At 27.9% G+C, this 16,817-nt stretch overlaps 2 protein-coding genes across 3 annotated transcripts in view; one reads left to right on the top strand and one right to left on the bottom strand.

Moving 5' to 3' along the window:
• Positions 1–11,438, top strand: part of LOC129976361 (interleukin-1 receptor-associated kinase 4-like) — a 35,519-nt gene extending 24,081 nt beyond the window's left edge. For both annotated transcript variants that reach the window (XM_056089890.1, XM_056089889.1), the window contains exons 7-8: positions 4,943–5,086; positions 8,401–11,438. In XM_056089890.1, the coding sequence (XP_055945865.1) occupies positions 4,943–5,086; positions 8,401–8,445 (189 nt within the window). In that variant the 3' untranslated portion in view covers positions 8,446–11,438. The remainder of the gene's footprint in view (positions 1–4,942; positions 5,087–8,400) is intronic.
• Positions 11,439–11,463: 25 nt separating this feature from the next.
• LOC129975373 (zinc finger MYND domain-containing protein 10-like) overlaps positions 11,464–16,817 on the bottom strand; it is a 28,592-nt gene continuing 23,238 nt past the window's right edge. Inside the window, exons 8-9 of the mRNA XM_056088436.1 lie at positions 14,981–15,106; positions 11,464–11,524 (exon numbers count right to left, since the gene is read on the bottom strand). Of these exons, the coding sequence (XP_055944411.1) occupies positions 11,464–11,524; positions 14,981–15,106 (187 nt within the window). The remainder of the gene's footprint in view (positions 11,525–14,980; positions 15,107–16,817) is intronic.

Below are 16,817 nucleotides of genomic sequence, written 5' to 3'. Positions count from 1 at the left end.
TAGACAGCCCTCGTATATAAGTTATTATTAAAGCTCGAAAGCCGTTAATGTGAAGATTACTTGATTTGCTTTGATAAAGTGCGGAATTATCCGTATTTTAACTAGGTAATGTGCACATTAGCGGCTTCTGTATCGTTAAAGCTCAAAAGTTTTGTTTCTCTCATTTTCTTTCCATACTTTTTCTCCCTCTCTCTATACTTTTATTTTAGTTTCGCCAGCGTGTGGTCTTCTCCGGTTGCTTTTATTTCTTACTAGCCGCCTTTGGCGACCAGCCGGTTCGCCAATCTTAATGTTCGTTAAAATTTTAATAATTAAATATTTTATGCAATTCCTACTTTAATAGCTTCTTCATCAAAATATTTTAAAACTTCACATTTTGATTGTCATATAATTCATTCATAATATTATAAAGGCCTTCAGTCATAACGTAATATGTATCTCTCTAATTTTCTGTTAGCACCCGTAGAATTTATGCTTTAAATTAAAGTGGAAATTATGAATCTGCAATTAATATAATATTTTTTTACTGAAACAGAGCATTTTTTTATAATATGATTACTGATAACAGAGTCATTGGGGGGGGGGGCACTTTATGGGTACTAAAGAATATCTTTCTTAATTTATGTAATATCTCAAGAATTTGTCAACAAAATTTTCTTAGATTCATTATGAGCAGATCGATTCATTAACAATGTTTAATTTTAAATGCATCAAACACTAAGAAAATAAAACGAATCGTTTAAAATAAACGGTCGAAAACAGGTTTTAAAAAAACTACTTAAAAAACGATATACTTATAACTATAAGCATATACAAAAAATATATAACTAACATAAATACATTTTAATTACAAAAGCATACAACGAACCTAAAAAATAATTTAAATCCAGTCCGCATCCATTGATAATAATTGTCAACACAATGCGGAATTCAGAACACAATGCGCATGCGTGAATTTTTAACGCCAGTTACGTAACGCAAATACGTGATTTTTTCTACGCCAGTTGGGGTAACGCTATGCGGATTAGAAATTTTTAATTTCCTTTATTCTGTTTTATTTTAATTCAAAAGTACTTCAGAATGAATCTGAAAGATCGATTAATTAACAATGTTTAATTTTAAATGCATCAAACATTAAGAAAATAAACAGAATCGTTTGAAATAATCCGCCGAAGAATATTAACCCTAACCTCATGACTGTTGGGAGAAAAAAAAACTGAAGCCTTACTCATTTGGCGGTGGGGAAAATGAAAGATTTTTTTGGCGGAAAAGTTGGCGGTGGGGAAAATGGAAGATTTTTTTGGCGTGAAAGTTAGTTTTTAATTAATAATTAAAATTCTAATTAAAAATTCGAAAAAAGGAACCCCAGGTGCACATTCCCAACCTCCAAGGTATACATGTACCAAATTTGGTAGCTGTAGGTCAAACGGTCTGGCCTGTAGAGCGCCAACACACACACACACACACACACACACTGAGCTTTATTATAAGTATAGATATAGATAATTGTAAAGCTGATTTTTTTTTCAAAATCATTTCTGCCAGTACGTGCATGAGGGTTTCAAAAAGTGTGATGCAAAACTAAATGTATCACAAATACGTGTGCTTGTTGCAAAATCCAATTCCTATGCAATTCAAAGTATCACCAATCTGTAGATTGTTCTAATAAGTAAGCATAATTTTATCATATGTTTCGCAAATTTATTCCCTTAATAGTAACAATATATTATACTGTTTGATTCTTTTTATTTTAATTTTTCAATTGATTGATGATTGATTCTATCAACTAAGTAATTCGATGCATTATTATTCATCTAATACAAGGACTTGTTTATTGCTTCAAAAAATAAATATACACAATAGTTTTAAGTCAAATTTCTTTGAAAAATTAATCTACATTTTTTTACAATTCTATAGGCGTTTTTAACTATAAAAATGGAAAAATAAATAAATAAAACGTCAAAATGATACACTGTCTTGAATGGTGAGCGAGAGGCACCATCCGAATACATGGGGTTAAATAAGATTTCTTACTGTCTACTTGTTCGTTATAACTTGCTTTGTTAATGATATTTCTTATTGTTTGAAAGAAATGTCATTCTCTCTAAATAGCTCTTTAATAGTGTAATCAGTTTTTAAGTCAGCCGTGATTTATATCTATTTCTGGATTATATTTAACTTTATACATTATATATATATATATATATAAATTTTTTCTACACAATTGGCTTATCTACAGTGATACTGTCTCTGTTTTTTGAAGCTTTTATTCTGTCGGGTTCTAAGCCATGAGGGAATTATGGGGATTGAGCTGGCAGCCATTGCTCCTAAAAACAGCATCTTTTGTCCTTCAAAGGGATTTTCCATATTGTGATGCAAAAGAATAATTTGCACAACATATATAGTGACTCAAACAATTGAGAATACACCTTACTTTTACTTGATAGATCCGACGTTCAATATAAATAACACATTACCGAGAAGTGCAAACATGTTTTTATTTTTACACATAACAAATAGTTTGATTGAGAGTAGAAATAAAGAAAAATCAACGAAAAACTTTTAAACTGAAGAATTTCAGAAGCATTTTAAATAAACATATGCAGACTTTTGCCTCAAAAAATTGAGAATACACTAATGAAATTTTTATAATATTTCGCTATAAAAAGAAAGTGTTAATATTTAATTGCATGTCTTTTGGGTTTTATAATGACCTTTAAACGTCGCAGTACCGATTCGACCCATTTTTGGTGGTATCTGAAGATATTTTACCCCATTCTTCTTGCAACACTTGTTTTAAATGGGTTTTGTTTCTAATTTTGTGTTTTTGAAAAACTATTTAGAGTGTTGCCCACAGATATTTAATGGCATTGATGTTGGGGTACTGTGGTGGTGTATGTGACTGCTGTTTACAATGAAAAATACCCACATTTTGACATTACGTGCATTCTGTTTGGTGCCATTGTCCTGCTGCAAAATGAAATTTTCATCCAACCCAAATTAAATGTTTTAAAAGTAAAAACATGTTTTCTCTTATCGGTAATGTGTTATTTATATTAAAAATCGGAAAAATCTATCAAGTAAAAGTAAGGTGTACTCTCAATTGTTTTAGCCACTGTACATTCAGTATGACAGGAATCTTGGAATCAGCAAGCAATTAATTACATTCGATTAAGCCATCCATTTCAGTTTGGCAGTGCATAGTCTTGACATCTAGTTGTTAAGACTCTGCATTGGCCATACATGTTTTACTCATAAACCCCTTTTATTTGGCTACCTATTCAACATACCATGTTAATTTAAGTATTCCATATGTTTTTATTGAATGTCCAGTGTTTAATTACCACCGCATACATTTCTTTAATTCATCAATTTTAAATACTCAGGACCTTGTGGGGGAACAACCCCATCCAAATCTTTTTTGATTTTTAAAAGTTACTGTTTTTTCTCATTTAGTTTAGTTTTTAATATTACTGTCATTTTATAGTTTGTTCTATTTTTTTACTAGTGGTTTGAGACTTAATCCATGTTCTATATTTTAATCATATCTATGACGTAATATGGCCATATATGGCTTTTGCGCCAATAAACACCATCAAATCAACCTGCCTTTGAAGTTCATGGTATCTTTCAGTAATATAACTGTTTTGTAAACTTCGAATTATTAATAGATTTTCCTCCATTTTCTTCATGGACAATCCATCACTTCTTAACTGAGTTACCAAATCATAAATAGTTTGAAAAACTTCTATTTTAAGACAGTCTACTAGCTAGAATTAAATAAATGTTGCTGCCATTCCTTTGTGATTCTTATGTCACCCCACCTTTTCAAAATTTATTATGAATCATTTCTGGAGGACTCCTGTATTAATTTGAATATTGTGAATGAAAATATTTTTTGCATGCCGATTTGTAATATCCTTTAAATATTTCAGTTAAAATATTTGTTGCTTTTGTCAACGTAGACATTTATTATTATCTATTTTACATTTATTATTATTATCTGTATTTTTGAAGTTTTTTTTTTCAGTAATTTTTGAAAGTAAATATTAAAGATTAGAAATTATGCTAATTTATATATAACTTTGGCTTTTGTATGAAAATTTTTTTTCCCACTGTTTCTGCGAGTGAAGCAGTGTATTTTTGAATCATCAGTAGCTGGGATAATATGATTCAGAAATATGAATTGAATGCAATCAATGAAGTAAGCTTTGGTGATTGAAACTGGCATTTATTTACTTTGGAAACTGAACTTCTTAAGAAAAATTCCGTGATATCATCGTGCCATTGAAGATGTAATTGTCCAGATAATTTATCTTTAATTGCATGTCATTTTTTATAGTATTGTAACTTTACTTTATTGTTATTCATTTAAATAACACAGATAATCAACAGTATTTTTTACTTTCATCAGTGGAAATAAACATGCAATTAAATATTCATTAATTAATTAAATATGATTAAATACTTGCATATTATATTAAAATTTTATGAATTTTAGTGCAACAATTAAATGCATTGCTAAAATTTTAACAAGCAATATTTTTTAAAAATTGTCAAAATTCAAGAAAAAAAATTATATAATATGTCAAAATTCAAAGAAAAAAAATTAAAAAAAAAATTGTTTTTGCAATTTTAAAGTGGTGTAAAAATTATTTTTTGCAGTAATTTTGGAATTTATTGTGGAAACTTATCAAAATATTACTAAATTTTTAATTAATTATAATTTTAATTAAATTTGAAAATTATCTCTCTGCATGCATACTTCCTTCCTGCAAAGTGTATTTATTCTATATTTGATAACTTTATGTCAAAAGGTATGGTTTGCAGAGTGGTAACACACAGATTTATCGTTATTATTAGTAGAGATTGTATTGTGTTGTTTACTTTGTATATTATTAAATTTAATTGAAATTTGCTTTTTTTCTCTCTTTTTAATTAGGTAACTCATATGGAAGACTGTGAAGATATATTGACAATGCTTGATCAAAAAGTTCTATGGAATGAAGGACAGGCCATAGATATGTATAAAATCGCCAATCAATGTTTGATATACAAAAAGAAACAGAGACCTACTATAGGAGAAGTATGGCATTTTTCAATTTCCTCTAATACAGTAAACTCCTGATTATTTAAAAATGGTGAGAAAAAGACACAAATCCTAATAAAAACGCAATTGAGTCATTTTTATTTGGAGTTGGGGTTCTATAACTACAATTATTAATTTATAAACAGTAGATTTTTGTATTTACAAATTTGTTAATTTATTTTTTTGCACAAAAAGTATTTTTTTATTCTATTAAGACACTGCTGTTTTATTTTTTTTATCAAGATTTTGATCATAGAAAAAACCATTGATAATCAAGAGTTTACTGAACTTCATTTATTGATTTAATAAAAACTGTAATATAATTTTCATATTGTTTTTAAAAAGGAATATTTAATCTCACCGTTGTGCAAATTTGTGCATTTGTTTAAATTTTGGCATCAATTGAAGTCAAAATTTTAAGACAGTTTTGACTCTTTGGAATGAAATTACAATTTTATTCTTTATGTACGTTTATATGTAGTCATATAGGAACAGTATATCAAAAACTGCAATTTTTTGAAGAAATCCTAAATGTTATTTTTTTTCTCTAATAAGATATAACTTTAAATTTATCATTTGCCATTTAAATTTTAATTGCCATTATTTTTTTATCAGTTGATTTAATTGACCCAGTTGCAATTTTACTGTTTTAACTTATCACTTCAGTTTTTATTTGAGCTTATTGATTTTTCAATATCAATGCTTCATAAATGAGAAAGTGAAAACACTTGCTTATATGTGAAGTATATAGAGATAAAGTGTTGTGATTGTTAAAAAATCTGACCTGAAGGCTTTGTTAGATCTCCATGTTTGACTTTCCTGAGCCTAACACACAAAAAACACATTTTGCAAACAAAAGTAATTGTTGCGACGCCAACGCCACCTTGTGAGTTTTTTATAGCTATCGGCAGAGAGAGTGTTTAAAAAGTGAGCGTTGAGTGTGAGAAAACAGTAATGTTTGTCACTTTATGAACATGTTAATGCTAAAACACTTTGAGGTAAATTGATGAAATTTGTATGTGGTCTTTACACAAAATTTTTTGGTTTCTATCAAATTTTGACAAAATTGATAATAAAGTCTTCTATTTGGGTAAAACTGAAAAACATGAAGAACATGATGAATAAAATTTGCTATGCATTTTTAATAACAAATTCAAGCCATCTCTATCAACAAATTGATATCAGTCTACCAATAAATTTGTGGATATGTGAATACTATAATTCAGAAATGCAATGACTTACAAATCTGTAACAAGGCTTAACTGCACAGTTTGTACAAGAAATTCCAAAGAGAAAGTATTGTCATTAAATAATTTGAACATGACATGTTGATGAATCTTCACATTTCAGATCTTCCTGAGTCTGGAAAACACATTTTTCGAATTATGTTTGTCTGTCTACAAGCATAATTTGAAATTCATAGATTTTGTATCAAATTTTGAACAAAATCTATTCAGAGCAAGTCTGTCTGCCCAGCTGCTGGAATATGAGTTAACATGATAAATATAAAACAAAGAGTTGCTAGATGGATAAAATTTGGTACACAGATTTAGCATTTAAAATGTAGATTTTTTATCAGATTTGAAAGAAATTTCCAAATTTGATTGTCTGTACTTTCACAAGCATGTAAATGCAATGATTCAAAAACACAATGACTTATTGAAATTTTTATGTGATTTTCTGTCTGAATGAATGAGAATTTGTCATGAAATTTTGGTTTCAATCAGACAGAAAAAAAAATCCATTTAAAATACATGTTTGGTTTTGTGATATTTCAGTTTTAACTTCATTCCAGCAATTAATCAGTAAGGATCACACACTAATAATTTCATGTGTTCACATACATATTGATGGACAGACAGATTTTTCTTGAATTATATTGCCCAAAATTATACAGAAATTCGTCACTTTTAGTATGAAATGGTAAAATTCCATTAGTATACACATTGTCAGGAAATACCATTTTTAAGTAATGGTATTTCCTGACAAACTTAATTTCAAAAGCTATAATTTAACTTGGAGATTCATCCAAATTTGAAGATCTGGTTTTTATAATGTGACTTGATATCTTTTATACATATATGAGAAATAAAAAAAAAAAAAGGTTCTTGTCAAAATACTTAAGATTTAGTTGTATAATGAAATAATACGGCCAATCTCAATAATGCTTATGCTGGAGTCTTTAATGACATAGACACTTCATTTTTGGAAATGCTCAAGTATTTTTTTATAATACTTGGCATCAGCATTATATGTTGTTAACATTATTGCTGAGCATTGATTGCAGATGTGTAATTCAAAAGATATAATTTATTTTGACATTGGGCAGGGCTGTGATTTTATTAAGGCTTTTGTTTGTTTTTCAACCCTTAGCAATAGGACAATAGCAATGTCTGAATGATTATTTTATTCGTTGATTAACACACATGGGATTTTTTACACTTTGGGTTGAGACTCTCTTTATTGCTTGCCAGCTTGTGTAGAACTTTTCTATTAATTAAATTGATATTTGGCTGGTTTTAACTATTACTAGTAACTACTGCACTCCAGCTGCCCTAAATGTTTGTAATTTTTATTCACCGTAATTATGATTGAATTTTTATACAAACATTTTTGAGCTATGCTTATGTTTGCAATTATTTGCTTGCCTTCAACTTATTGTTCATTTTTCGAATTTTTTGGCTTAGAAGTAATATTTTTTTTCATTCTCTTGAAAAACTACCGCAATTTCGTATTGCATTGAATAAATATACTGCAATTTTAATTACTTATTACTTCCTGGGATTTTCACTTATCAGTAAATGTCAGATTCAACTGTATTGAATGTTATTCTAATTTATTAGCAATTATAGTAATCAAACTCACAGCCGTTCAACCCAAAGAGTACAGCACCCGATCTCTAGTCCCCTTAAATATTCGTTACAGTTTTTGGTGTTCTCCCTGGCGCCATCTCGGGAAGTGGTTTGAGACTGTCACAACCGCTTCTACATATATATACACAGTTAGTACTTCTCAAAGAGTAGACTATCCACTTAAGGGAAGAAGCTAGATGTGTGTAGAGACAAATTTGAAAATATCTTGTTAGTGATATAAAAAAATGGTGTTTTAAAGTTATTTGAATGTATAATGGTAATGCAATTTTTTAGCTTTAATTTAAATCACAAAATGTAATGAAATGGAAGAGTACAGAAAACGTTGAATATAATTATGATGTTGCATTTTTTTTCTTTGTATGGTTGTGAAAGTTTATATTTGCAATAAAATATATTGTGTAACCTTTTATAATTTTTTATTTATTTTTTACTTTGCAGATATTACCGGATTTGGAATCATTGCTGAATGAATTTGATTTCTAATTGCTATATTAAATGTCTAATGTAAGCAATCGCACAAAAAATTTAATTTTTTAGAAATGTTTAAAAATCCATATTGTATAATTTTTGATGTTTCTGTTGTTTATAAATCTTAGAACAAAATTGTGTAAATATTGAACTTTGTAAATAAGTTGATGCTTTAATATTTAGAGTTTTATTATAATATAAAATTTTAATTTATTTAAGAATGTCCGGTGAATTTATTTATATTTAATACATTTATTTTATATATTTATAAATGAACGTTTGTGAAGAAAGAAATATACTTACTAAAAACGTATAGTTTTAAAGTTTTATAATTTTTGAGAGTAATTATTATTAAGATTAAAGGAATGCTAAAATATATATGAAGTATAAAACTATATTATGAAGGGCCAGATTGGTATAATGTGTTATAAGTATCCAGATTTCAATACCAGAAAAACAATTGGAAGAGAAACAAATTTTCATCTGCTAATTCCAAGCTATGGGTTAAGCTTAGAATCAAAAAAATTAATTAGGAAAGCCACAAACTAATTGGAAATTATCCAATAATTCAAGGTTTCGTTTTAATTTGATGCTTTAAGTAAATTCAATAAGATCTATTTAAATTCTTGTATACAACAAATTTTAACTACTCATGGTTGTTTCTCGACGTATGGAAGTCGCTTCTGTGGAAAATCGCCAGATTTTGACTGCTTTACTAATGAAGGAAGTGTCAGCTTTTATATTTATTATCTTCCAAATACTAAAATGGGAAAAAATTCTTTCTAGATTGTTATAGAATTGTGGGAATTTTTGAATTGGTACAGTATAAGATTGGAAAAATAGTGATAAAAACATTATATGAAATATTTTAGAATTTTTTTTTTTTTTTTTTTGCATAACAATTAGTTAACATATTAAGATTTTGAACCATATTTTTTTTATTGCTAAATGTATCACATTAATCTTATATATATTATTATTAATAATAAAAAGAATTTTTTTTATTTATGCCATTATCTTTATTGTATGATCCATTATATATTTACTTATTTTTTTATGTTATCATTACTTTAAATCTTATGTTTGTTATTTTGTATTTTATATTATTGATATCTTGTACTCTTTTAAACTTTACTGTTATTTTTTTAAGTTTTATATATTTTATATTTTCTAAATTCTGCTATAATTGCAGATTTCATTAATTTTTATTCTTACATGTTAATTTTTTCTGTTTTATTGATACTGATATTATCAGTTTGAAAGTCTCTGCCATATCTGCCTCTCTTGTTTTTGTCTGTGTGGGCCTTTGTTCATTTTTTGTAAATATCGATCTACATATCTACTGTGGATTGACCGGGTTTCTTTATCTTAGATATGTTTGAGAACAAACACTAGTCATAATGCTGTGAGTTTATAAATTAATTAATTAAATGTACATGAAAAACTAAGAATATTAAATACCTGCATTTAACTCATTTGTATTGTACATACTTTTATAATAAGCTTCAAATTTTATATATTTTTTAAAACTGAATTAATATATTAGGTATTGATATTATTTGATAAATAATGTGATTAAAACTGATTTGGCAATGACGAAATTTATATATATATTTTTTACTTTGTTTACTATCCAGTTCAGTGTTAGAATTAATAAAAGAGCTATACTCACTTATTTATCAGAGGAATTTTAAAATGCTGGTATGTAATTGAAATAAAATTAAAAAATTTTCATAACGAGCTATTTTAATATTCTACAAAGGTGAAATCAGCATTTGATTTTTTAAAAAAAAATTAAGGCATGTCATGTATTTCATGAATTAGCCATTTAACTAAGTTAGATATAGCAAGACCTAGCCGTACCATGTAACTTTTTTCTGCAGTTTTTGCTAATTTTTAGAAAAATTATGAAATATTTGGCCATTTGTTTGCATAAATGAACATAGAAAAAAAATGTATAATTTTTTACCCAAAACAAAGTAGCAGATGCTTAAGGGTTCATTCAAAAATGAAGGATCTTGATTTTGAGCTATATTTCTTTTAATTAAGGCTTTTCTATATTCATATCAGTGTCTGCATGTGACCTCTTACATAATACTATTTTCCTCAGTTATGATACGATAACATATATTACCTTAGTGAGAAAAGAATGCAAGGAGGGTGCTGCACAGAGGACATATTTACTCAATATCGCCCCATCCATTATCTTTCTGCTTTCTGAGTCTCCTTGGTTTGCTAACCTCAAGTGTGCTGTCTATCTGTACGTTAAGAAATAATACTAAGCTATATTTTATAACTACCGAACTAAGCAATTCTGGATTCCTGGCATATTACTAAAAAACGTCTTAGCATTTAAAATTATATAAGAAAAAAATGATAAACTATAGAGTTAAAAAAAAAAAAAAGCAAGTTTGTGTTTAAGAAAAGTATATGTTCACATGAACAGATTCGATTCAAAATTCGATATCGATCAAACATTATTCCAAAAATTTTTTATATTCTATCCTCAGAGACTTGTAGAGATTACCATAATTTTGTAAAAGATCCATTTTAAGAGGTTTAATTTTGTATCCTTTTGAATTGTCTGCAATGAAAAACTATTTTATACATTTAAAATGATTCTATTGGGTGATATTTATAAAATGCTTGAAACAATCAAAAGCGAATTAAGTTATTTTTGTATATATTGCATTGGATTTTTAGAATTTTATGGAACTGTTTAGATGTATCATGCATTTTTAAATGGCCGAATTTGTATTTTTATACTCTTTGTTTCATTTTTCAAAATTTTATTGTATGTTCATTGTAATATAAATATTGTAACATCAAAATCAATTTCATATAAATACTTTCCCAATATTTAATATACCTTTTTCTGAAAAATGTCACTCTGGATTTCTGTTTTGCTTATTCTTTAGAATAGAATGTTCTTTTATTATGAGTGCTAGTGATAATTGCTCTGCTAAAATGTAACATTTTTACAAAAAAAGGAATAAACACTATTTGTTCAATATCTTTTCTTGTGCAATGTGTTCATTTCACCATTAGATTGCAAGCCGGTTGATGTTTTGCCCAATGAGAAACTTGACAGGGTCTGAAAAGCAATATTACCATGAAATCAGTGTGATAGTTTGATATTCCATTATTTATTACACTGATAGAACAAATTCATATCACAACATAGTCACATTATGTACATTTATCATCTACAGTTACATGATAAATGTAACTGTAATGTCATCTGTTTACATCTTAAGATATGCTTTAATGGCACATATCCTCGTTTTAAAATTCAGAGTAGCCTAAATTAAACAGGTAATGGTTAAGCACTTCCTGTGCAAAAATAAAAATATTGACTAGATCATAATCAAATTTTATTCACATATTCTACTGAGTATACTGTTAAGATGTAAAAAGGGAAAAGTTCTTATTTTGGCCAATATGGGGCTATTGGCACAATTGTTGTGCATTACTTACTAGTATACTAGAAATTATTTCTTGTTTATCACTTTCTAGTACACTAGAAAGTAATAAACAAGAGTAGTGTACAGTAATACAGAGAAAGTATTGTAATCGTCAAAGAATTTGAATTCGAAATTTTGACGATCTCTGCTTTTGAGACCACATTCTTGGAAAACGTCTGTCTGTGTGTGACTAAGATAACTCGAGAATGCTTTGAGCTATACGGATGAAATTTGGTATGAAGTCTTTTCATCAAATTTCTAGATTTCTATCAAATTTTAAGCAAAATTCTTTTTAGAAGAAATCTATATGTTTGGCTATTCGAATATTGTACAGTTACAATGGCCAAGTATTATAACAGATAAATTTACAATGTTTTGTGTTAAAATCGGATCTGTACAACACAAAGGAGTTTTTGCTAATAAGGCCGAAGGTAGATCATTTTCCACTACGTACTATTTTTTAAAAATGCCAAATGGTGAAACCGAACTTCGCAGCTGGTTAATTTATCCGAAAACGCGACTTGGTATTTTGTTTTTGCTGTACATTCTTTCCCAGAGGAAATGAAAAATCTACAAGGTTAATAGGTGTATATAATATCTGGAAAAAGTTATCAACTGTAATTCAAGATCATAAGCGTTCTATTTGTCATTTAATTCATTTATTGCTTGGAAAGAATTACTGAAAAGACTAAATTTATGTTCGACTATTGATAAAACAAATCAAGTTAATATAAATAAAGAAACGGAAAGACTTAAATTACTATTTCAGAGAATTATAGATGTGATTCTATTTTTAGCATGTAATTATCTTCCACTTCAAGGAAACCATGAAATAATAGGAAAACGCCTACTAATGGAAATTTTTTAAGTTTAATCGAATAAATTATTAAGTAAATACGACTCGGTGCTTATAGATCATATAAACAGAAAAAAATAAATTCCAAAAATAGAATTGTGCATGATTTAGCACATACATCACAAGAACAAATTATTCCTGAGTTAGAAAATGAAGTTAACAAAATTAATGGCGATACAAAAGCAGCCACGTTCCGGGGATAATCTGTGACGAAAGAAAGAAAGTATCCAAATGGATTCTACTTCTATTTCCCATAAAAAACAAATTTCAGTCTTTATTAGGTATGTAAATTTGAAGAGCAAAGATAAAGTATAAATGAGTCATTTATAGGATTTATTGATATAACCGGAGAAGGATTAGCAAAAACTTTATTAGACATATTAAGTGATCTTGATTTAGATATGGATTGTAGTGGAAGGCATACGTCAACGGTAGCAAAATGAAAGGGAAATATACGGTGTACAATTTAGAATAATTGCTCTAAACCCTCGTACAATTTATGTGCCTTGCCTATGACACTCTTTTAATGTAATAATTTGTGATTTGATTTATTAATTTGATGCTTCTAGCAATATATATGTTATAATTTTTTTTTTTTGGATATTATAACGTTTATATTGTTTATTTTCTGTCTCTACAAAAAGATGGGAGCTTTTACAAAAACATTTCTCTTAAACCATTATGCAAGACTCGTTGGAAAACTAAAATAGATACGTTAAAGCAATGTATATACAGTTTGAACTAAATTCTAATCTCCTAGAAGAATTTATTGATGCAAATAACAACAGCGGTATTCGAAGCTAAAAGTCTTGGATTCAATACAAGGAATGACATTTATTTTATGTTAAATAGTGTGTTTTACAATTTGTCCAAAATTAGCACTATCAATAAACTATTTCAAGTAAAAACAATTGTTCTCTACTGCGCTTTTAGTTTAGTCAATAAAATTAAAACTGAAATCCAAAATTTAAGAACAAAATTTAACTCAATTTTAGACGAAGCAAAAGTAATAACATGTAATTTGAATCCTTCAGAACACTTTCCTGTAAAATGAATTCGAATAAAGAGAAAAATCATATTTCGAAACAGCAGAAGATGGAATTATAGAAAATGCCGGTTGAGGAATTTAAAAGTTTTCAAATTAATCACTGATATAAAAACTTTAGAAAAACATGAATTAAAAAAAATGTACCAAAGACTTTGTAACGTTTTATAATAACGATATAGATGAAACCTAACTCAAATAATTGTTTTGCTACGGGATTTCATTTTGACTGAAATGAATGTACATAACACTCAACACATATTGCAATGTAATTCTTATTGATAATTATAATCATTTATTTCTAAATGTATTAACAGTGATAAAACGTTTCTTTACATTACCACTTACTATAAAAAATGCCGAGCGCTCTTTCAGTAAATTAAAATTAATAAAGAATTGTCTTCGGTCAACCATGTAAACATAACGCTTAAATGCATTTGCTATACTAAGCATCTAAAAAGCAAAAATTTTTTAGTTTCCCCGAAGTAATCAATAACAAAAACAAAATAACGCATTAAATGAACATGCAATTGTTATATGTGTTCGTATTTGTATTTTTTTTTTTTTTACTTCGCACAAAATTTAGGGCCCCAAATGGTTTCTTGCACCGGGTCCCTTCATAGAGAAGGCTAGCTCTGAATACTCTTCCAGTGGCGTAGTGGATGAAGAGTATCAATGGCCTCAGTATCAATCCTAGCTGGTAGAGCTACTAAGGCAAACTTTTAGAGCAAATATACCATTTTCCTGAAGTTATTTAATCTTAATAAGCCAATAATGAATGTATCATATTAAGTTGCAGGCATCATTTGCCTCTCTATACCATTGCTTTGTATTAGAATATTTACTCTGCGTCAAAAAAATTTGTATTTTTTTACACTCTTTTTTAAAAATTATTTTTAAATTTATATGTTAAAGTTTTTTTGAATATGCAAGATACTGAATCCAATTCTCACAATGAAATGTTTTTGTTTTTAAAATTTCAATTTGTTATAATATCAGTCGCTTTAAAGCTTTTTATATTGAGATTAAAATAAAATTAATAAAAAATATCTCGTTTTAGAATGAAAAGGAGAAGGGGGGGGGCGAAGCTTATATAATCCAATGGAGTTTATAGGGCCCTCCCTATTCGACCCAACGGAGTGAAACTCATTAGAAAATCATTCTTTTTGATAAAAAATTTCTTACCTTCCACAGTACCACTCATTTTTACAACGTGAGCACCTTTTCAAACCCTTGCCTCCACACTGTGCGCATAGAGGCGTGTCCGAAAGCATGGCTTCTATGTTTTTCAAATCAAAGGAGTTTGTCAGCCTAAACAAATGAGAGTTAATTTAACTTATTGGATCAAAGAAAGATAATTTTCAATAAAAATGTGTTTTAAACAACAACAAAAAGGCTAAAAGCATATCATTCAAATGGAAAAATACCGTTACAATACAAAAAAAAAAAAAAAAAAAAAAAAAAATCTGTTATCTTGAGAAAAGTGCTTGAATTTTGTCTATTTAGTTCTATTCCCAGTAAGAAAACAAGGCGTTGGCGTCATTTGAAAAGCACTTAATATTGAAATTCAAATATATTTTGAAGAAATATATGCGATTTGAAATCTTCCTAGTAAAGAAAACCCGGAAATATGTATTACGATAATTTCCCTCCAAATGAACAATTTATAGTTGATTTTAAATAAAGTATATTAGCAACATTTTTGCCTGAAAATAAATTAAATAATAAAAGATAAGTTGGGAATGTTTATAAAGGTGAAATATAAAATCTAGAAAGTAACGTGTTTTGAAGCAGACAAAAAAAGTTTTTCATAAAATTGGTCAAAAATTAATCTTTATAGACATTGAGTTTCATGAAGCTTTATAGTATGCACAGATAATTCTTGTTATTCTGCCATCCATATTGAAAGCATGCAAACATTTCAGTCTAATGTTAACAGTGTATATAATCGTCTAACAAAATTTATTACGCCGGTTTGGCGTCTAGCCAATTTTTGTTTTGGCGTTTAGCGGCTCAAAAATGTTCTTTTTTTATTAGTGGGAATTAAATATATATGAATAATAATTAATTATGTAATAGTAAACTTCGTATTTTATTTACGTTTTTTAATAAATGGATTGTAGCAAAGATCAATGAGATGAGGCATGCAATCTTTATTGTGTAAACTTGTATTTTATCCCGCTTAGAATCTGAAAGTGCTAATGCCAATTCTAATAAGTGCTTGACAAAAAATAGAACATGAAAATTTCCATTTGGTAAGAATGTTATTATATGTCCAGGTCACAATTCATTCTCGCTTTATGGAACAATTGGAAGTTATTTCTATTATTTTCTTTCAGCAATTTTCTTTATTCTGTATTTGGCAATGCATTTTTTTCTATCATTTGATTATTATTTGTTTCAATCCGATTTTATTAATTAGTTTAATTTGAGTGTTCGTAAATATGTATAAAAAAGATCCCATTGCAAAAAACAAAATTACTGAGATAAATAATTGAACGGTGGAGGGTGAGACAAAGCCAAGATAATAAAAATTAGTTTTGGAATCGCTACTTTCACATTTTATTCACATTTTTTTTATGCTGGATTGTAGCAAAAGTTAATGAGCTGAAGTCTGCTGATTCATAATGTTCTCACCTCGCTTTGAAGGTTATTGGTAATATATTCTTTCAGCATTATTCTTATTTTGTATTAAGAATTACTTTTTGTTAGTGGACCACTATTTGTTTTAAACCGGTTTTAGTGATTAGTTTTGATTTGAGCGTGAATATCACGGCAAGGAAACAAAGTTTTTAATTTAACTATATATTTACATCTAAAATATGTTACAAATAATATAGAGGGTATTGCTGAATTTGACCGAAAAATTCAGAGGGGTGGTAGTAGGCATCAAGAGGATAAAGAATCATCATACAACATGGGGTCCCAAACGATATTTAGTGGGTGAAAATCCCAAAAATATAGGGCATCCGAAAATGGTTGGAAACTGTAAAGAATTAAAAAAATAACAAGTGTTGTTTCA

Source organism: Argiope bruennichi, chromosome 7 (genome assembly GCF_947563725.1).
Source record: "Argiope bruennichi chromosome 7, qqArgBrue1.1, whole genome shotgun sequence".
Classification (NCBI taxonomy): domain Eukaryota; kingdom Metazoa; phylum Arthropoda; class Arachnida; order Araneae; family Araneidae; genus Argiope; species Argiope bruennichi.
Note: the sequence above shows the minus strand (reverse complement) of the source record. Positions and strands in the feature narration are given on the sequence as shown.